The 23,321-nt window shown below is 36.8% G+C and overlaps 1 protein-coding gene across 1 annotated transcript; it reads right to left on the reverse strand.

The window, feature by feature from the left end:
- Positions 1-498: 498 nt before the first annotated feature.
- Positions 499-22,744, reverse strand: LOC113499843 (multidrug resistance protein homolog 49-like). Its single transcript, XM_026880410.1, has 25 exons — positions 22,529-22,744; positions 20,387-20,435; positions 13,909-14,085; positions 13,207-13,255; positions 12,440-12,633; positions 11,828-11,972; positions 11,345-11,445; positions 10,811-10,982; positions 10,384-10,508; positions 9,522-9,711; positions 8,843-9,064; positions 8,267-8,508; positions 7,761-7,848; positions 7,464-7,672; positions 7,101-7,267; positions 6,488-6,750; positions 6,062-6,213; positions 5,457-5,571; positions 4,719-4,968; positions 4,200-4,395; positions 3,814-3,976; positions 3,127-3,321; positions 2,534-2,743; positions 2,049-2,195; positions 499-1,841 (listed from the first exon to the last, which is right to left on the reverse strand). Exons 2-25 carry the CDS (start codon positions 20,425-20,427, stop codon positions 1,605-1,607), a joined length of 4,050 nt encoding a protein of 1,349 aa, XP_026736211.1. The 5' UTR covers positions 20,428-20,435; positions 22,529-22,744; the 3' UTR covers positions 499-1,604.
- Between the last annotated feature and the right edge of the window lie 577 nt (positions 22,745-23,321).

Genomic DNA, 23,321 nt, shown 5'->3' on the forward strand with positions numbered 1-23,321 from the left:
TTCGTTTTTAATTTCTTTTTTTATTGTTTTAACAACCTTCTTCTGTTAAGTACTTAAGAAAAGATCTGTTTGCTTGATTTCAAAACCAAGGTGCAAGAAAACTATTTATTATATTAATAAGCTATTGGAAAGGGACTGTCACTTAGGATATTCAGTCATCGAAGACTCGTCTGAAACTTAGATTATTTTAAGGCCTGTAGACAAATTACATTTCTCTGTGAACAGGCAAATCGCCTAAACACTTTCTTTAACGAACATTTAAATTTTATATTCCTTTTATATGCCAAAGCGATGCTGCATTATCAAGTCAGTTGAAGATTCGGTTTCTTGCTTCCTTTATCATGAGGATATCTTAATACTTTAGTCCGAAACCAATGTTGTAAGGGTTCATACTAATCTAATACATATTGCAATTTCAACCTTCGGAGGTCAATGATAAAGTTAGTTTTGACTTGTGTTTTGTAGTGCTAACAATAAAGAACCAGAGAAAAACAAAAATCAAGTCCACATTTTATTTAAATATTTATCTGTACAACTAAATAATACATATACTTTATTTAGCAAAACACCAATAACATTACAAATCGTAACATGGTATAAAAATATCATTTTGATCACATGAGGTTACATCTATCTACACTTGAGCACAATTTATTTGATGATTTGATACAGTACCTACTCTAGAAATGCTAATTTAAAGATGCTTTACAATACTGAAGCAATAATTAGTAATGCTCATAATATAATTCATTAGTATAAAGACAGATTAAAAAATAAAAAATCTTTGGTTAATAACAGCCATACAGCCGATAAAAATAAACGGTAACTAATTTGTTTCAAGGCACCGTAGTAGGCAAAGCTGTGATTTGAATCACCTAAGTTAATTCAATTTAATACAATTATTGATTAAGACAGCGTTACCATTAAAAATATAGAATAATTTGATTTTTAAGTACATCTGTGATAAGACTGTTTGTTGATTGATTATATACTCTAGAACAATAGCAATAAGGGTTTAAGTCAAATGAACAATGTTTGACGGATAGTTTAGTAGACAACTAGGTTATTAGAGGGATAGTTTGTCTTTTCATAAAGGGAATGTTCGGGGACGGGGCTAGGCCACAGGTGAGGGAATGTAGGTAAGGTATTACATGAGCAAAATATAGGTTCTAACATTTTACTCTTAGTTTTTATATCTAGATATAACACTTTGTATTTTGACGTAAACAATAGGTCATACACTTCAATATATATTACATTCTCAAATTTATTAACATTATATTTACAATAACAATTGAAGTCTGTTCGTCATCTCGTTGCACATCCGTGTATGGGTTGACTTAAATAATTGCGTACTACATATTTCGTCATGCCGTAGATAATGTTTGGTCCAAATCGTGTGTTATACCGAGATTCAAGCAAGGAGTCTACGTCAAAGTAAAATGTATCCTATTCCAAGGGACTTAAGGGTCAAAATACGTTTAATTAATCGGCGTAAAGCCGTGTAAACACGATTGACCGTGAACAGCAGATAGCTTAATGTTGAAAGGGATTCTACGCCTGCAACTACAGGTTTACAACTTGTCTAAATATCCTATTGTTATTTACGACTCAGCGCCTTGGCCCTCCATGTCGCTTTCTTCAGCGAAACCGCACTGTAGTTCATACAGCCTTGCGTAAATACCTCTTAAAGCGATGAGCTCTTTGTGCGTCCCGATCTCCGCGACCGTTCCTTTGTTGATCACGACAATCATATCAGCTGTCTGTATAGTGGATAAGCGATGTGCTATAATCAAACTAGTGCGACCTTCACTTGCTCTGTCTAACGCTTCTTGCACCACCTGTGGAAGAGATTACAAGTAGGGGCACGTTTTAATAAACTTAGATAATAATTTCGTTTGTTTAAGTAGCTAATACATAATGATAAATCTCTTTTATAGAAAGCTTTTCTCGTTTAGACCATTGATTAATTTCTCCTTTGACTTTTCGGAATATTGACGAAAGGGTGCCGATAATATTTTTACATATTTTCTTAATATAAGTTATACCTTTTCACTGTGTGTATCAAGAGCGGAGGTAGCTTCATCAAGCAGTAGGACGCGCGGGTTCCTCACCAGCGCTCTCGCGATGGCTATCCGCTGTTTCTGACCCCCAGACAGTTGCGATGCGCGTGCTCCGATGCGAGTCTCATACGCCTGTATAAAACAATGAATATAGGTATTTTCAAGACATGTTTTTTTTATCGTCACCCGCGCTGCTATGATCGCTTGGATCGCCAGAGGTTTCCAAACATTTACATTAAATTTAAATGAATATTCAGACTAGAATTTGCACATAACACAAAAACTCGTCTTAGGCGGGGATCTAACCCAAGACACGCTGCATACAGTGGTTATCGACCTATCACTCCACCATCCGTGCATTCGTAAGTATATAGAGATTTAGTTAGGTTTAGTTTTATCAATCAGCCTTAAAATGAATCAAAGCGTCAGCGTTAGCTTAGAATCCCTTCTCCTCATTGTGAATTACTCACATTAGGCAAAGCCGCAATGAACGAATGGACATTAGCCTGCTTGGCCGCCGTGACGATCTCCTCAATGGTAACGTTCCTCGTGTTGTCCCCGTAAGCTATGTTCTCAGCGATGGTGCGGTCGAACAGAACCGGCTCTTGTGATACGATGCCGAGGTTGTTGCGAAGCGTCGACAGCCGCATGTCCGCTTTTGTATTGTAGTCGTCGAGAAACTGAAATAAAAATAGTAGTAGGTAGAATAGCTTACATTCTCTTCAGTATTTATTTCCACCAATTTCCAGTAGGTACATAAACAGAAACCCGGATTCCTTTTTAATTTTTGCGTCCAATTAGAGATATTTTATGTGTTAAAAACGATTAGATAATAACTAATGGTTTTATTTCGAAGTAGTAACAACTAACAATGATTGTTTCTTAATTGAACGTAAGTTGTTCTCCCTTAAGATTTGCTCAAAATTGCAGAGACCTGATACTTCGTCATTATGTGCTCCTTTTCCACAAGTGACGTAACTTTGAAGTATCGAGATCGATTAATCGAGTAAGCGACCGGACCCAATGGTGCTTGTCTACAGGTCGAGGGCTATTGCACACTCACCACGGATCCGTCTTCGGGGTCGTATAATCGTTGCAACAATTGTATGAGTGTGGACTTGCCACAGCCGCTGGGGCCGACGAAGGCGACGCGCTTGCCAGTCGGGATGAGGAGGGAGAGATCACGCAAAACTTCAACCTCTCGCCGAGTCGGGTAGCGGAACTTTATGTTCTTGTACTGAATCTTACCCTTTGCGATCTGGAATAAAGATAACCTCTTAAACCTCTGAAAAGGCTAGGCGGATTTATTGACCTATTTAAATCAACGTTGTGAGGGAAAATTGGAGTATTTGAGTTCGATGGCGACTTTTTCAAACCATGCATTCGTAACTAGTAACAATACCTACCTATGTTTAGGACAAAGCAGTGATTTCATTGATATTAAATTAATAAACCAATCTTTAATTGTCCCACGACTGGATTAAGGCTTTGAGTAGGTATTGATTACCGCACTTGCTTAGATAGGTAGAGTATGGCGATTCTAGATTCCAATGTCTGAAATTTAGATTTACCCACGATATGTCTTCGCCGTTGGTCTTTTTTGGTTTAAACCTAACGTTGGAAAACAAACAGGAAAACCTGCAACCTCTTGCACCAAAAATCCTCCATAGGACCGCATAGCCGTCATTCACTGACCGTATGAAGTAATGGTTAAAGAGAACATTTATGTGTTGAGATGATCAGCACTTACATAACCTTCTGATACGGAAGGCGCTGTTGTGCTGACGATTTTGGGTTTTCGCTCGAGTAGCGTCATGACTCTGCCGGCAGCGCTCACAGCCGCACCGAAGTTTGGAGCAAACGCCAACGCCTGCCCCATCATCCACGCGCCGAAGATCAAGGCTTCTGATACTCTGCCCAAAAATATGGCTTCTCAGAAACAACAATTAAAATGATAAAATAAAATACTATTTCATACCACTTTAACATAAAAATCGTTTATTTACTTAACATGTGTTTGCAAAAAGGACTCCCAAGATTGTTTACCTTTTTTATGAACCTAAGCAAATGAAGTACGAGAGCAAACGCGTTTGAAGTTCTGTCTTGTATTGATACAAGACAGATCTTTAAACTTACTTGATAACACTCTTATAGGGTATTTCTTGGTTGGCAACAAGAACGCCTCCGTAATAGAGCGACAGCGCGTAGCCGGCGACGGGAGCGGTTTGCCCGAAGGAGAACACCATCCCGCGCCAGCGCAGACTCTTGCGAGCCGCCACACGACCCTCAATGAAAGCCTCGTGATAGCGACGCAGAACTCCTTCCTCACCACCTAGGTGAAATGAGAAAATATAAAAACTTTCACCCCCATAATTTTTAAACGGCCCGAGTGATTTTTTCAAACATGCCTAAGAATTCTCGAACATAAATCATGTTTATTACGGAACTGAGCTATAATGCCGGCAAACCTATAGACTTGGCGATTTCAGGTTCCAATGTTAATGGTGTCTTAGAATAATTCATAAAATACGTATTACTTTGAAAAAGTCACATTGATAGTTTGCCTGCTTTAGGATCGCACCTCGTACATACGAATCTACGAATAGTACCGAACAGCAAGATATATAAACACGACTAAACAAAACAAATACTTACAGAAAGCGCAAACAGTTTTAATATTCGTAATAGCCTCTGTCGCGATGGTGGTCGCTCTATACGAGGCCTCTCTGACGAGAGACAGGCCGGCGGACAGCACCCGGCCCTCCAGGACGACGGCTCCGATGACCATGGGAACAGACACCAAGGAGACCAGGGTCATCTTCCAAGTGAAGTACAGAGACAGACAGATGCCGATCACTATGGTGGCTGAAGCTTGCATTAAAGCACCGATACGTGTTCCTGTTGCCTGAAAACGAAATGATAAACGGTATCGTAAAAAGAGTTCCGTATCTTTAAAACCTCAACGGTATGGTTCATGGCAGGCTTCTTGAATATTTTTTTACACTTTTTGTACAGATTGTTGATGGACGAAGAGACGGTGAGACGGTGAGACGGTCTTAGTAATAGGGTACCGTATTTTTTAGATAAACTACACTAGTTTATCAACCAAAAAATACGGTTCTTACCCTAATTCATAAAAAAAAAACTGTTTTTCTCGTTCATCATTCTAAAATTGGGTATTTAAACACAAATACAAAAAGCGTATTTCATAAATTTCATAAGTTTAACGATCTGCAACGAGTACCAACTGAATATATTTTTTTATGCGGTATGTAATGGTTCCATGCTGCCCACTGCCCAGAATAGAGAATCGTGGAAGGATTTGGGGGAATCCTTTGCCCAGCGCTGGACAACAGTGGGTTAGAGAAAAAAAAATGGTTCTATTATACTTACTCCCTGGACCGCAGCGGCATCAGCGGCCAGACGGGCGGACAGAGCACCGACTCCGTTGCTCGGATCATCAAACCAACCGATTTCTTGGTTTAACATAGTTTTGAATGCTGCTACTCTGCAAAGAGAATAAGATTATACGAAACCTCTTATCAATATACTATATATAGGTAATGGTGTGTCTTTTAACGCACAGTCCCATGTGGTACCCATGTACTTGTAAAAATATAGTGAAGTTGTGTGTATAGTTGTTTGTGTTTGTTGATTTGTGTACTGCAGCACTGTCGCTTATAAAACTGTATTGTGCAATCGCACGCACTCATAAGGAGATTGAGTGGAACTATTAGTATATGAAGACTAAATCTCAACGGTACTCGTAGAAAAGTGTTGATAAATAATGTTGAAAAAGCGCGTTTTTATAGCCAACTAACTGTCATACAATTTGGCGTTAACTTGTGTTGTAACCAGGTATGCCTTAAATTGAATGCCAGCAATTTAAATAAATAAACATAGATCCACGCGCCCAGTGGACTTGAACTAATTAAATCTATACACAGGTTTTTTTGGCACAAAGACTTAGAAAAGATTCCTCTTCAAAACGCAATTACCTTAGCCTAGCCGTCAATCGAACTCCAGTCAAGTTGAAAATAAATATCTGGAAGAAGATGCCAACCCCGGTGTAAACGCCCACAAGAAGAAACAGTATCGCAATAATATTCGTCTGTCCTCGTACCCAATCCGAGTCTGGACTTTCCAAGAACTATAACAAGAAAATAAAATAAAAGGAAATGGAAAAAAATAATGATTGTACAATTAAAATCGACATAAAGAACCGATAATATCATCATAAATCTAGTAATCTGACCTGTCGTTCAATGGTCAATCGTAACACCATTATCCATATGAAACGCTCATCGGATTTTTATGATGGAATCTATTTCATATTCGGCAAAATTGATATCCAAACTATAGCTTTATTAGGAAAGTGATAAGCTACTTAGCGGAATTAACTCACTAGGCTATACTTGTCATACCCCATAAGTTTCTCCAAAGAGAATCGCAAACGTTGGGAAGGATGATCCCACTGCTACAGCAGCGAACACTCCAGCTATCATCAGCCATTTCTCAGGAGCACAGAGCGCCAAAATTTGCCAGGTTGACGGATGAAACTCCTCCTCAATTTTTTCTTCCTCGACTTCAGAGGCGTCAGTTGACGCTGATCCGGCCGATACGTTACTCGTCACGGAGTCAACCGATGCCAGTTTACTTAAACGCGGTTTCTTTGAAAACTGGGCACCTTAAAGTGAGAATAAACATTTTAACATTGTCTCAAAACGACTATTAACACCTCTATAAAACGTGCAGTTGTTAAAGAAAGACTTCGCACTTTGCCGTAAGCCGTGTACCGTGCGTCTTACGTGATATTTATTCTTATTTCAGATACCATTCGACATTTGAAAAACTGTTTTGTTATGGTTAAACACAGTAATCTAAATATCATCTGTATTGTAATGAATCTCTGAATAAAATTATTCCTCACAATTAAGATAATCAAATAAAATGTATAATGTCCTAAATATGAAATTACAGATAGTTGATTGATAGAAAAAAAACCCTACGTTTTATAATTTTATTTAAATATCTTACGTTTTGGCGCAATTGCCGTTGAAGGAGCATCAGAATGTGCTTCGTCCTCCAACACCAGCTGATAATACCGTCCTTTCAGCGCGATGAGTTCGTCGTGAGTGCCTTGCTCTATCACCTCACCTTTATCAATGAATACTATTCGGTTTGCATTGAGGACTGTCGCCAACCTAAGTTTAGAAAAAATACAATTAATCTTTAAATCACGTTCACTTCAAAAGTCATGTTTACTTTATCAATTAATACATAGCGTGTTTAAACACACTTCATTCATATTTTGCAACTGTTTCGCGACCTATCGTCAAAGCCGGGGATCTAGTGTAGCCTTGATCGCCTAAGTTACGCGGCGTTAGGTTATATAAGTACCTGTGGCTAACCATCACGGTGGTACGTCCTGCTGCAGCTGCGTCCAAGGCTCTTTGCACCTTGTTCTCGCTGCTGGAGTCAAGAGCTGATGTGGCCTCGTCGAGAAGCAGAATCTTTGGCTTTCGTACCAAAGCTCTGGCAATAGCAATTCGTTGTTTTTGACCTCCGGACAGCTGAGCTCCTCTCTCACCGATCATTGTGTCGTAAGACTGTATTCAAATAGCTATGGTCAGAAACAGAGCAGAGAGTCGAAAATCATTTGGAGGTAAGAATCAAATATTCTGATAAGATACATACGTCAGGAAGTTTTTTGATGAAATCGTGGCAGTGAGCCGCTTTCGCTGCAGTGTAAATTTCCTCATCAGTAGCTGCCATGTTACTCATTCTGTAAACAAAGTTGATGAATATTTATTTTAGGAAAGCTGATAATTGAAAGTTTTGACTGATGATGTTACTCCGTTAGTTGCAGTACTTACACACGCAGTAATTAGGGCAGTATTTTTTTTCTCTAATAAATACAGCGATTAAGCTGGAGTAAGTAATTTAAGGATTCTAGTGATATAACATAATATACTAAAATTGAAAAGCAGGCTAAAGGAAATCACATTTCTAACAAAATTAGTATGGTGTTGGGTTCGATAACAATACATGATGGGAGGAAAACCAGTGTTCATTTGTTAGCAAGAAGCTGTGTTAGTTGTACCTACATGATTGTCACCCTACAGCAATTCCCGATTTTTTTTTGAATTTAAAAAGCATGCTTAAGTTTTTACGTTTTGATATAAGTTACAGTGATGTTTTACCTAATATTCTCCTTGATGGTACCAGCGAAGAGTACAGGTTCTTGTCCGACAACTGCGATGTGATTTCTGAAGTGCCTCACATTGATTTCTCGGAGGTCACAACCTGAGGACATGACCTTTCCCATGTCGGGGTCATACATTCTCTGAATGAGTTGCAGAACCGTTGACTTCCCGCAACCACTAGGACCCACCAGTGCTATGGTCTCGTTGCAGGGTATCGTCAGATTAAGGCCATTTAATACCTGAACAAAAACATTACATGATTACACGTCAAAGTACCCATTTACGTTTGGAACGTATCGTAAATCTAAGACGTTCTTAATGTCAGCAGATCGACAAGAATAATATTGTTTTAACTATACAACAATACGACATCATAATAAATACTGAGCTAAACGGGATGAAATTTGAGATGCGAGAATGAACCAAATCAGTTCATCCAGAAATCAGTTTTGAGGTAACAACCAAAAAATAGCAGAGGGATTTAGACCCTTCTCCTTTTGAAGTTGGTTGAAAACAATTGCTTCTGAAGGATAATTGTGTCTCATTCTCATTGTGAAGTCAAAAGTCTTGTACCTGTACGTCTTTCCTGGCAGGATATTTGAAGTACACGTCTTTGAATTCGATGTCACCACTCAGTTGCGGCGTGGTGCCCTCAGTGGAGAACACGTCTATCGGCGGCTTGCGGTCTATCACAGCGTAGACTGAGGCAGCAGACGCTCGGGCTGTCGCTATAGCCTCCATATGTGGGGCCGTCAGACCCACGTTCTGAGCACCTTGAAGCACACTGAAAAATACCTAAAAACATGCTATAAATAGTATCTCACTAACCCCCTGTTTTCAAATCTCTAAACATCAAAAGTATGATAAACGTTATTTTGGAGAAAAATATACTAAACCCAATTATAGAGATTTGGCATGTATATCAACAATTCAGCCTGAGTCGTGCAGAGCATAAGCAACGCCGCGGTTTATCCAGTATATGGAGCTCGTAGTGTTTTAAGTCGGTGGAAGTATATATCAATATATCCCCACGCCGTACCCACGGCTTTGATGGATTAGCGTTATACTCCGGAAAAACAATATTACAATATTCCACTGAATTTTACCACTGCGTTTCTTGTAAAGCGTCCTTAATTAAAACTCAAGATTACTGCAGCTTTCTTTGAAAGGTTTCTTACAAAAAATATTCCTTGGATGTTTCTTCTATGTTTCCGCAATATTTTTTTTCTCTTTAGAACTAAGGAATACTTACAATCATAAGCACGGCCGCTGTATAGACAGGTTTTTCTTCATGTCTACTGTCCAGGATGAGCCCGACGCCGTACCAAAAGGCAAGTGCATAGGTTGCATATATTATGAACCACATGACTCCGCTCCCCAACCCGGAAAATATCCCCTTCCGTGTACCCATCTTCTTGGCAGGCTCTAAACGACGAGCATACCTGTAATATTAAATCCTGTTAGGAAATAATGAAAAAAATGCAAAATTATTGGTTGTTGAAGAGCTAGAATGCTAGAACCTAAAATGATAACATAGTTTTAAATTAAATTTACCCTGGTTTCTACGATATTTTTAAGAAATTTCGAAAATCAGCTATTTTAACAAACAGCAACCATATTTTATTAAATTAAATCATTTATTCTGCAAATACGACATATCATCACCTTTAGATGTTTTTTTATGAGAACGAACGTTTTAGCCGATATTTCCTATACCTATACCTTGAGAAAAAATAACGAATCAAACTTAGGGGTTGCTGTCTCTTTTAAAAGCGAGACAATTATTGAAATGCGATTATGAGTGTATAAACAATCGCAAAGTATTTTCTGGACTGTCCCCTTGAAGAATGATCGTAAATAAACACGCTTATGATCATTCTAGTGTGAGCATTTGCTCAGCGAAGCGACATTTCGAGAATCATCAGCGTTGATAGCTGATGATTCTCGCAGAAAACGCTCGAATATGTATTTGGTTATAACAGAACTTAGTCCCGTGACGTAACGAGGCCTCATTTTCGTACATTTGGGCTTTTCTATTAGCGCTTGCAACTGTAGAAATTTTACGCGGGTATAGAGGTTAGTTTTTGGTTTGTAGTGTGTATTTTACTCATTACCTATCTATTTCCTTTTTTTCTCCACCGAAAGCAACCACTGTTCGTATCGCTGACAGTACTTCTTCGGCAACTACACCAGCCACGCTGTACGCTCTTAGCTCTTGTGTTGTTAACGATGATTGTATCTGCAACACATCCAAACGTGTGAGTAGAAATGAAATTGGAGCAAATATCTTTGTTTGCTAAAAATGTGGTGCAAGATCACAGCTTTGATGTAAGATCACAGCATGCAAATTTGATTGTTGAAAAAAACAATTACATATTTCAGCGGACCCCAAAATAGTTCGGAAGAGGCTAGGATGATGATGAATAATTCTAAAACTGAAAACTGTATCTAGGTTTACCCAGATCATTGTCAAATATTTAGTAATTCTTTGCTTCTCGTTAGTGTGATAACAATAAAAATATTTTGAGCAGTCGTTCTAACCCTTGCCACAACAGCAGTAGTTGCTATGACGATGGGTGCACACGAGAGGATGACCAGCGTGAGCTCCCAGCCGTAACAGAAGGAGATGAGCACTGACGTCACGAATGACATCACCAAATAAATGAAGATCGGCACTTTCTCCGCAATACCTTCTCGAAACTTCTCGATGTCACTAATGAAAAATTAAAAAATATGTATTTACAAATTTGTACCTTGATGATCCTTTATAATGCATCTCAAGAAATTCTACTCCATTTTCTTGGTGATTAGTATATATAAGGTATTTGGAGACTGAGGTTCTTGATGACTAGTTATGTAGATAACTTGGTCTCCTATGCAAATCTTCATACAAAGCAATTAAATTTGAGATAAATTTTGAAATATTCTTCAAATAGACAAACGTTTTTTTCTGTTTGACTTTTTTGACATACTGTATACGATAGAGCTGAGATTCGAAGAACTTCAATAAATATTATGTAGTAAAGACATGTATACACTGCTTTAGCTAATGTAACGAGTTAAATAAATACTTACTCCGAGACTTTGGTAGCGAAGTTCATGGACGTATTCAAGTCGTACCAAGATATGTCCTGGCGAAGCACAGCCTTTAAAAACAACGCCTTTAACCTGTCGACCTGAGAAGAAGTGAATAAAAACATATTTTTACCGAGCGGGATGAGTATTGGAGTATAGGGCGAGCGAATATTCAAGTTCAGTTTTGTTTCCTACAAAATTTCGTAATGTAGTATTATTTTTCGAAAGTAATATCTATTATTAACGCGAAAATTTCTTCGTATGATGTTTGTTCCTCTTTCACGCAAACCCCACTAAATGGATTGAGCCGAAACTAGGTACACAGATAGTTTATAACCAGGATTAACAAATAGGATAGGTTTTATCCCAATTTTATGTTCTCGTGGGATCATTTTCGATTTGTAGTGGATGGGCAACAGCCAGTTGGTTATATTCGCTCTATTATTTATGTTTCTACAACTATTTTGTATCGTTCAAAATTACCTGTTTGAGAGCCATATAGTTGAATATGTCGACACTGATGGCACCAACAATGAACTGGCCTATTGAGAACACTGTACAGCCGATACCGAATGCCTGTGAGTCTTCGATGAGCGCCTCCCTGTTCTCTTCTCTCGATGCATTTGTACTGTCAACACGAACAACAATTAAAAAAAAATGGGGCAGGGGATGTTCTGGGGCCGGAAGCTTTCGTCCCCACGATTTTTAAATAACTCGACCGATTTTTATCAATCAAGAACACTTGCACATAATAATTATTCACCTTTAATACAAAACATACTAAATGGATATCGGTCAATTCGTTCGGGAGCTCTGATGCCACAAACAGATACGACTGTCAGATACAAACTTATAACACCCCTCTTGTTGCGCCGGGAGTGAAAAATAAAATTATCTCTGATTTGTGCGGGATTATCGATAAGTCATCAAATAAATGAGCGTTGAACGATGTTGTTTTACAAGAAGTGAACTAAAACATGACCTTTTATTTGATCAAACCTTTTTTAACAGTTTACATTGAAAATATTTATATTTTTATCGTCAACAAGGGTCTTATTGGGACCTCTTTTGCTAATTCCCCTTCAAGTTACTCACAGTATTCTACCTCCACCGAACATTGAAATGGTCCATGTTTCAGTCGATGTCCCAGTCATGATGGTTCTATCGATGAGCAGTGCCGTGAATTCGCCGTAGATGATGACGCCTACCGGGACGAAGAGACCGTTGATGCAGGCCAGGAATAGTGCGAACAGCAGCAGTAGAATCTCCAAGGGTGTCGCATATCTGTACTGCAAGAGTTACAATCACAATATTACACTTGGTAACTAAGGCCCGGTTTACGTCTGATGGAAAAATCATCACGTTTGGTAGCTTTACCCCAGCTATTGAATTTTCAAATGTATTCGCCAGCGCTATAACGAATTTAACGGTTGTCGGTCTGTTTTGGCGCTACGCGAAGCTTTTTCTATCAGATTAGAACCAAAGCCTTAGTTTTCCCCACGTTTTTATACACTCACTATTCTTTTTCTTACATAGATTAGCTTGGGTTGAAGCCCTCGTACAATCGCCGTTTTCTTCAGTTAAGACTTTGCAGTATGAATGGATTATAGATTGGCGCAGTTTCGATTCGCAGTACACATTATTTTCCACAAGTATAAAGCGGTCAACGCAATGTTTATGGACCACAGTATCGCGATTACAAGATGTATTGTCAAAATTTGTATCTTTCTATCAAATCTTCATTTGATTTAGTTGATTTTTATTTGTAACACAAAAAGGATATTGATAAACACCCGCCTACTCTGTAAATTCGTTATGTGCATGTTTATTTACTGAATACGTTTAGATCTTATAGTACTTACTAATTGTAACCAAGAAACTGGAGCCGCCAAGCGCTTGTCTTCTTCTCCTCTAAAAGAAAAAAAAAGGTTTTAAATAACTAGATAATACATGACGAAAAAAAAGAAATAAATTGGTTTATCAGAAACGTGTTGATGCTGAAACCGGAATATTAAAATTCTCTTTTCCATTAAAATAATGGAGGCATATTACCTGAGGTAGTTCTAATTGGTAACGATGAACTCACGCGTATTTATCGTCAACAGCCGATTTGTTTAAAATACTAGCGTTCTTGACTATGAACTGAAATTATCCCTGACCGAATAGAGTTCTTCAATCGTGTTGGGATCAAAGCGGTATCTAACCGAAATTACCATCAATTCGTGTAACAACACTCGAATGACTTCTTTTAGGTTTCTAACAAGCAAGGTTTCTACAAAGCTGGAAGCTTTGGAAAATAGTAATATATGGCACCCTATATACGACCCACTGCTAGATATAGGCCTCCTCCCGTTCAGGGAAGGTTTAAAACATTGATAACCACGCTAGCTCACTGCGGGTTGGCGATTACAGAAAAAGTCACATTAAGTAGTACTTTGCCTGCCTTAGGTTCGAACCTGCATCTTGCATTGACGTGGATCAAACGATCCAATGGGTAACCATCCACGCATAGAACCGCAAGAAAACCAAGACATGAAAAATAGTGAGCTTGGTGCAATACTTACTGATCAACCATAAGTTTCTCGGCGAGGTAAGCGGAGTTCTGCGCTATAGTGTTAATGGTGAGGGAGTTCTGCCGCCAGCCGTGCATGTTGTAGTTCATCGACAGCCCGCTGCTCATTTTACGATGTCTCGTAAAACTTCTATTCGAGTCACTTCGCCCCATCCTTGGATTCGACCCCCTAATAAATGAAAGAAACTTCGTAAAGAAATACATCGTGCAAAAAACACTACACGGTACACACTCTGATACTCTGATATCCCGAAGATGAATGATTGTGGTACCATCGAATCCTAGCGTGTACTATTAAAATAAAAATTAACTGGATCCGAAAACGTGTTTTGAAATCAGGTTGTCACTTACATAAAAGTTAAATAATTAGATTTGAATGAAAATTTGTGGAAATTCCGTTTATATAAAACAAAATATAGATACCCATGTATGGGTATATTCTATGTATAGGTAGGGTTTGTATAAACATGTAACAAACTTAATTTCTCGAATAATAGAATTGTACGAATGAAATCAAATTGATTGATTTGTAGAGTGTCTGTACTTGAGCATTTTTCGAAACTTCTTTTAGAGTTTACTTTTAACCATAAAATAAAACTTACCCTAAAAGGGGTCACGGAAAATAATAAAATTTAAATCCTCAGTATAAATATGCATGTATGCATGTAAATTATGGGTGGTGGACTATCTTCTTATTATCCTCATATTAATTACGATCCTTTAACTCATTCATTACACATAAAACATTAAAAAACAAGAACGATTTATGATTTTAATTTATTTCCACATAATTTAAATAATATTGCAATGTACAGTGGTTTATCGATTTCATAACAACAAGTAAAATAAACTGGACTAGTCTCACAATTTGGCGCAGTCATTGTGACATTCATATTTTTTAACGAATTAATACTTTTTGACAAAACCTTATTGTTGACCTAGCAAACATTCTTTTGCATTTGTGTTGAAAAAAACATTATATACAAATGAAAAAAAAAATACCTTTAGGACACTCCTAAAAAAATGTTCGATTCTCAGACTTTCCGAAAATGTACACAATTTTTTTAAGAACCGGTAGAGCCGTTTTGGAAGAGTTCTATAACGTTCACCGCGACCCGTCAATTTTATATCTCCAGCTTATTTATAGCTTTAAAACTATTCATTCCCAAGAATGTCAAGCTTTTGTACACAATATATACTTATTCAATTTGTCTATACATAGAGTGTGAACAATTTTTAAGTAGCTAAGTACTAAAATTAACCCATATTTTTTAACAAGAAGTATGTAAATTTTAATGTTAAATCAAGATGTCTTGCGGTAAATAAACTACAAAAAACTTAATTTCGTTAATACTTTTACTCATTTTCGATGGATTAATTAACAATAGGATTAAGTATCAGTTTGATAAACCGCGGTTGATTGCGGAGCAGACATCGATTTGGGCTCGTCTACCGCATTGCGACGGGCTATGAGCTCATTCATTGATGAAGAATTCTATTAAAAATAAAAGAAGACAAAACTCCTAAATTAAGGCACCCGTATTTCATATCCCGTTCTTGAAAGATAGAGCTCAACTTTCCATTACAATTTTAGGTAAAACTTTTGCTTACTGAATTGGGAATTTTACTTACTCAGAAAAGAAAGTGTTTTGTTTATAATTGCTCCATATTTTTATAACGTATACCTGTTTCTCGATTTAACAAAAAAATAATCATAGAGTTTTGTTCCACACTTTTCACACATAGGTACTATTTACGAGATCAAAGCAACTTCTGTTTCGAATTGAAAATAAAGGATTCTGATAATATCTCAAGTGCTTTAAAAGTGCTAAATAAATTGATTCACAGTCAATAATATGTTATTAGCTTTTAATACGACGCATCGAATCCTGTGATTGTTCTTCTTATCTGTCAAATGATAAATCTAAGCAAAGTTGTTATTTCCAAGATTTCTTGGCATTGTAACGATCATTTACGAAAAATTGTGAAAATATTTGCAAATAAATGCAAGTCCCGTTCAAAAATTCTAAAGATGAACAAATTGGTTGGGTGGCAAAATCAATTTTTGCATATCAGAAATACCTCGAATTTTTGTTTGTGGCCGTGGAAACGTTGCTTGACCTCGATCATTAATTTCTTACTTATTTCTTGTTATATCGGCAACAGAAATACAACTGTGACATTACAATTTGAACTGTCTAGCTAGTTCATGAGACAGGGCCTGGTGACCGACGGACGGACACACAGAGCCTTAGTAACAGGAGGTTTTTGGATGCGGAACCATAAAAAAGTGATATTGCTATAGAGACTAACCGAGTATCCTAATAATAAACGATTGCTTGTTCAGAGTAAGTATATCCGAACGACCAAAATAAATGCTGCGTTCGCACGCCCAATACATTGATTTATAGTAGTTATGCTAAATTTAGTTTGACAGGTCTTAGCCGGTATAACAATTACTCATTCATTTAGAAATTCAATACAAACTTGTCTTATTCATGAATCTTACGAAAAGGTTATTCCGCCATTACACAAATATAGATTAGTTTAAACCAAAACGAATCAAGACATTTTGAGTCGCTTCAATAAAATTAATATTTTGATGCTTAATTGTTATAATTTAATTAGAATTCAATCAAGGAAACGTGAAAATGTACGGATAAGTTAATATAGTGAACAGCTTCGCTCTACACAAACAGAAAAACAGAAATTATATAACGCATTTTAAGCATTACGTATTCAATAAACAATACATCATATCAGACAGTTTTCGAACTAAAAACAGACTAGACAAGCGATTAGCTAACTCGAATTAGATCAAGGGCCAGCTAGACTATAGTTAAATTAGAATATTGTCACAAGCCAAGTACACCTGGCAGTAACACTACTCTATTATTATAATCAATATTTTGTTACAGAAATATGAACCTTGTTTCATTAGATTAAGCATGAAGACGCGACATGATTCTCAAATACAATTCATTCAGTCACAGTCTAGAGTGTTTTTAATTGCAACGTGATACAAAACGCGTTACGTAACTACGTAACGTGTGCTTTGACGCGAGTGTTACGTAATGACTTGTTGATGTTGTGACGTCAATGTTTTGTTACGCTGCCTTCTTTTGTTTCAGCTTTCAGCTTTCAATACGTGTCGCCCCCTTAAGACAACCCTCTAAGGAGATGCTAAGTCTGAGTTTAACGAGAACGCTAAAAATGGTCTGTTTCTATTTTTGGTTCGAAGTCGATTTAAAAGACCTTGAAGGTTTGTGACGTTTTTTTATGTTAGTGGTTTATTTGCATAAATCGGTTACGATAATTTTTATTCCGGTAATATATTTAAGCAAACCAGTTATAGGTACTGATCCACTAGACTCGTTGACAGTAGGTTAATAGGTCTCCCAATGTTTTATGTATACTTTGAATAACATTGAGTTTTCAAAGGGCCAAAGAAATTGTGCCGATAATAATCTGAAAAAATTAAACAAAATGAAGTCGATTTTGGTTCTTTAGTTTCATTTCTTTGTTAAAAGCATCGTGATGAGTGGAAAAGGTGTAGTCTATTTAAAGACTATTTTCAATGACGATCCAGTGTTGAAATTCTGTATTTTCATAATTATGTCGCTGCGATTGAACTTGGCAACAATGGCGCTATCGAATTCAAGTTCATTTTCTTAGACCTAAAACCTACCTATTTTTTTCTTAAAACTGCAATAAAGAGCCAATTTACATAAGGGTTTCTCATAATTCAGTAGGTAAATAAAGGAAGTATAAACGAAATTGAAGGTAGTGCCTTGTACAGGATTAAAAGTATTTAAAGGTTAGCTATACTCTAGATACTGCCGAGGGGTCGTAAGAGAAAGGAAAAAGAAATCTGGGGGCACAACCAATTACAGAAGTACTTTTACTGCTGTGGTGTGTGTGTGTTAAACGAGCCTCTGCGCAAAGTCATTTGTCACTGCCTAGGTCGTTGTAGAAGTACCACAAAGGCCAAAGTTTCAGCAACTGAGAGGAGCAAACCATCTAAACTCTACACTGCCATTCGAACCAAAGGAAAGTGATACAAATCTGATACCCAATTTAAATTCTTCATAACTAAGATATCATCGATAATTACAATGAGTATTCCCTTTAATTATAATCAGACACATTTCCTGTTGACTAACAGCTAGACGTCTAAATATAGTACTCGTCACGTTATTTTATTATTTCTTGAACGTGCTGCAGGGCTTTGCAGCCGTTTAGTGTCACGTGCACCTGATATTCTGAATTCTCAGACAGGCACGCGAGTATGCGTTACTACATAATTACTGGCATGGAAAAGCTAGTTTCTAAGCTATATTTTTTCTAGGTATTTTTAATGTGTTGAAATTTTACAAGAATAATGTTGTTTTTTAAAGAAGTTTAAGGTTTAGAGGGAAAGGAGAGTTCAGTTTTAATGACTCGGGACTCAATATAACATTGTTGGTGAAACTAACTTGCTAAATAATTTTACATTTATATTGTGCCTTGCTCAAATGATTGCATACTTAAGATTAAGGTAAAACTTTTTACTATCTACTATTCTTTCCAAAAGAGTTCGTTTTATTTATGAGTTAGCATGACGCTACAAATATAATATCTCGAACCACGCTTAACAGGTAGACAAAACTAAATTTATCATACTGAACTCATCCCAAAGTAGGCTCAATTGTCTTTGTAAATAAAATAATGGCTTAGTTGCAACCGTGTTCATGATAGCACTAATATTGGTTACGACTCGTGCCAAAGTGTAGTTGCGAGTACATTTGGCACTAAAGTGGCAGATCGGTATCAAACTCGGGTGACAACTGTAGTAACAGATACAGAACAGAGTGAAGAATGGATGGAAACAGCTGAAAGATAAACTCAAGTACCTAGTTTATAGTTATTAGTACGGTCAGTGACTGGGTAAAGTTGCTCTTGTGAAAAAGAGACGCAACTCTACGCTGCGTAGTGCGTTGTCACGCTTCTACAACTGCAAAATCACAGTGTGTTAAACCCCAAAAGCATTTTATTTCAAACCTATTTTTTTTAAAGCGTTTCCCGCACTGAGTATTCCAATCCTTGTGAGTTTACAAAACATACAACTCACATGCACAAAGATACCTAGACTCAGAACAAGCATTCGTGGATCACACAAATGCTTGTTCTACGCGGGGATCGAACCCCAACACGACGTGCATAGTGGGTTTGGCGTGGTGACCTCAACCACTCGGCTATCCGTGCAGTACTAATCTACATTTGGTTTGCAAATAAAAAATGTTTTTCTGTGCGTTGTAAGTAAAGCGTGATCCGAAAATAAGAAATAAAAAGTCTATGCCGTCCATAACCATGGAAGGCATATCCATGTTCCTTAGAACACCAAGGTTGATTATGATCAAAAGAAAAAGTACTTTAATGACATTTAAAACTTTGTTTAACCTGGTAATCCATTTTCTTAGCCGACTCCACCTGTCTGTGTGTAAATTATATATTTGTTAACCTATTTACCTACAACGTAGATGAACATATATGCCACATAAACATAAGCTATTGATTGATAGTTAGGTCACTTCCGTCTGGTGTGAGTTACCACCAGTCTTGGCCATGTAGACTACGACCCTTGTGTGTTGTCTTTTTAACTCAATTTTGAGGCATTCCAATAAGCTAGCAGGCCGAAATTTTCAAACCTGATGACTATGCAATTTATAACTATAAAAACGGTGTACCGATTTTGATAAAATTTTGTGGAGGTACCTACATTTAAAAACGTGGGTATTTCGATTTTTATCTATCTATTAATTTTAATTTAATTTCTTTAGAAAGGTGAGTGAAATATATGACAATTTGTTTAGCGATTATGAATGGGATAGTTAGTAGGACAAAAATCTTGGCGAAATGGTATGGTCTAATTAGATGAGTATGTTCTGGTGAAAGGCCAAGTCAACTGATTAGCACGTGCGGTTTGTGAATGAAGTGAAAATGGTATTTAGTTATAAAATGAATACCTATAATTAGGTTTTAACGAGCGGATAGTCGGAATTCTGAGCCTACTAGCCACGTAGGTAAGGTAATATTGAAATGGTTGTCGAAGACTGACGTGTGCGTAATGCATGGGGTATAGCAGTGTCTCTTACACAACTTCAAAGGATTACTGTAGGTAATGTGGTAGACTTGAATGAGTGAAGAGTGAGTCCTGACGTCACGATAGATTTGATCTTTCGGCAAATCAAGTAACTTTAAGCAGTAGGTTTTGTTTATCACTCAAAACCTACCACCATTTATGTGTTTTTATTTATCTCGGCAAATTGCTCTACAAATTTGAGGTGGTAATTTTTCCAGAAACCTGGAACAATCTGGATTCATCATTTTCCTCAAATTATTAGGTTTGGCATGCCGAAGGTAGAGGTTCGATTATGGATGTCAATTAAACAAGAATGGGAGATCAATTTCTGCACATCATTGTACTTTACCTACGTGTTGCAATTTCCATTTCGATATCATCGGTCTCCATGGTTGCACCTAGAAGCAGACAGATTTAGCATTAATTAACATAAAATATCTATTATTCTTCCACCATATCCGTCTGCCTCTGAACAATGTAGCTTTCCAAAGCTTTGTTAACGAGAACGTAAGAAATGGTCACATCACAAAATAATTACATACGTGTAATAAAAGCCAAAGTCAAGCCCTTAAATGAAGTTCACGAAGAATTAATACAAGCTCATTAATCCTATGAAGTGTGCTCAAATCAGTATAAATACGAGAATAATTCCCTCGTAAAAGCGTCTCGTCGCGCCTTCTCGACGCCTGTCTGAAACTTCGACATTCCTTCTTATAACTAGGCTAGGACTTAAACCCTTTGACCTGTATTATAACTATGTCGGATATTAATATGCATATTATGTTAGTATGCACTTATAATTTTTCTGCTTTCTTCAATAAAATCAAAATCTGCAGCTCCACCATTTGGTTAACTAACTAAATATCAGAGAAAAGCGAAAAAACAATAATCCTAGTTAAAAAAGAATTATCAGATCATCTCGGTACTGACTAAAGCCGGTTTCAGTAAGTGGATGGTGACTCAAGTATGACCTAAAACCCTTAAGTAAAAGTTTCAGCATGAGAATAAATCATTACTTGAAAGACATTCGGTAGTGATTGGTTTCATATTATACTTAAGACCTTAAGGATCATTCATCATTAAACCAAAGAAGTACCTAACTTTTCAAAAGGGCAATAAATTTTCTGTTTTGTTCTGGATACAATAAAATATAATTATTAAAGTCAAAGGTAAAGTTGTAGTACTTAACTTTATCTTTATAAGTCTTGTTCCTGGAGGCTTTTAAAGTCTCGCCACTAATTCCAGTGAAGGAGTCAATGCCTATTCGGGCTATCTGCCGAGACCATGTTATTTAAAAACGTATGTTTATTATTATTTGATACAAGTTGTTGCTGTTGCTACAAATCGAAAATGATCCCACAGGAACATGAAACGGGTCAAAAACTATCTTAGTGTTAATCCAGGTTATAAGCTACCTGTTTACCACATTTCGTTAAAATTTTCCAATGATTTTGAGGTAAAAGAGTAACAAACATCCATCCATCCAAATAAACTGTCGCTTTATAATATGAGTAGGACCACGGTTATCCAGTAGGTAAGGCTGCTAGCTGACGGATGACCTCAATATAGCTTGGGAAAAAATTTAAATAAACTCCTACTTCTCTTTGAAATAATAAAAACTGAAGTTAAGTAATGGCAAATCACATTTCCTTTAAAAGCGATAAAGATTTCTTTGATAAAGAACTGCGCTTAATTTCTTTACGCGTGAGTAACAATTATATATTAAGACTATATAAAAGTTATAAGTAAGTGTTTTTACTATAGGTAATATAATATTCGTCAAACTTAGTTTAGATTCCGTGTCCAAATACCGTATTAAACTTTGACGGCTATTCGTTATACTTAATGATACGATGATGATGATTTAATGATCATAATCTTCAATTCTTTATGAAATATTCGTAATTTTAGCTATCACCATATTAACTAATATAGTAACTTCATAATAACTATTTGGAGACGAAAATAAATAAAGGAAAAAATAATGCATAAAACTTTTAGTATTTAACATAGTTTATGATAACTTGCAATTATAAGTCTATATTTAGTTAAATGTATAATAATTATGCAGAATTTCTTTTTAACCGACTTCAAAAAAGGAGGAGGTTCTCAATTCGACTGTATTTTTTTTTCTTCATTGCGCTTAATTTTGAGAACTATAATTTAATTATTGACCAACGTTCTACTTCCTCACTTTTTTTAAGTATCACAACTTATTCTTGACCTTAAAAAAAGAAACATAAATAAACTTATCAAATGTCTCATCTGTCTCCCTCACTGAAAGTTATTACACCCCGTAACGTAGTGGCAAGGTGGGCGATACTGGCACAGGGCCAATTGCTATGTTTCTTGCTTAGATACATGACAAAAACATCAAAAGCTACCCGAATGCCAAGACAAGAATGAAACTGCATCAAGTTACTAACTTCAGTAAAGTTAAGTAAGCAGGTAATAAATAAAAAATAGTTTATTATATTATGTAAGTACTTACTTATATTCTGTAGAAATTATTGTCCTTATAACAATTTAAAGTCGTAACGAAGTCCAAAAGAAAACTCGCGAAATTTTCTTCCTTCATAAGGACACGTATGCTTTTGGACGTTTTACGCCAAAGGGCGATATTTGTCCAATGAGGTTGGTTGTATATGGCGCGGTCCGTCAACCCTCCGCGGCGGTTGGCATCACACTGGGTGGTTTTTTGGCACTAAACCGACTTATCAAGCCATCGTGGAGTTTTGCAGTTATATTACAGCTGCATTGTGATCATATTTGTCAATAGAATTTCTATATTGAGAGTACGTGATACAGAAAATGGGAAAAGTGCCACTGTTGGCCTTTGTTCCATTGACGTCCGAGATAGTTCTGATAATTCGCACCTGACATGGGGTTTCTCTGTCGTTTAAATGTGTAGGGGGTGAAGGGCATCCGAGGGTTAACCACGGCATGGTATTATAGAAAAAAAAAGTATTGAACGTTGAAGTATCAGCTGTTTATTCTTCCCACGCCGGTCACTGGGTTTAAATGAAGTACCTTTGTGATTCAACACGCTTTTATAAGCTTGGCTTGCATAATCATTTGTTTAGTGCTTCTTATATCGAACACACGTTAGGTATCTACCTGTCTAGGCGGCTAGGTTGTTACGAGTTGGGATGCTATGCATAGGTACTATGCAATTTCGTATCGGGATATTTGAATCTTATACGTATTAAATTTAGTAAAGGGGATAATGATACCAACCTTTATACGTCCCACTTATGAGTCCAGTCCTCTTCGCATATATTAAA

This window comes from Trichoplusia ni, chromosome 13 (assembly GCF_003590095.1).
Source record: "Trichoplusia ni isolate ovarian cell line Hi5 chromosome 13, tn1, whole genome shotgun sequence".
NCBI lineage: Eukaryota > Metazoa > Arthropoda > Insecta > Lepidoptera > Noctuidae > Trichoplusia > Trichoplusia ni.

What these genes read in the sequence shown, in the direction of transcription:
- LOC113499843 (XM_026880410.1), bottom strand. Translation starts at nt 20,427, where the DNA reads ATGGAGACCGATGATATCGAAATGGAAATTGCAACACGTAG. An exon ending in TTCGGTGGAGGTAGAATACT is followed by an intron (nt 11,973 to 12,439) that starts GTGAGTAACTTG and finishes TCGTGTTGACAG; the next exon opens with TACAAATGCATCGAGAGAAG. An exon ending in TCATCAAAAAACTTCCTGAC is followed by an intron (nt 7,673 to 7,760) that starts GTATGTATCTTA and finishes ATTTGAATACAG; the next exon opens with TCTTACGACACAATGATCGG.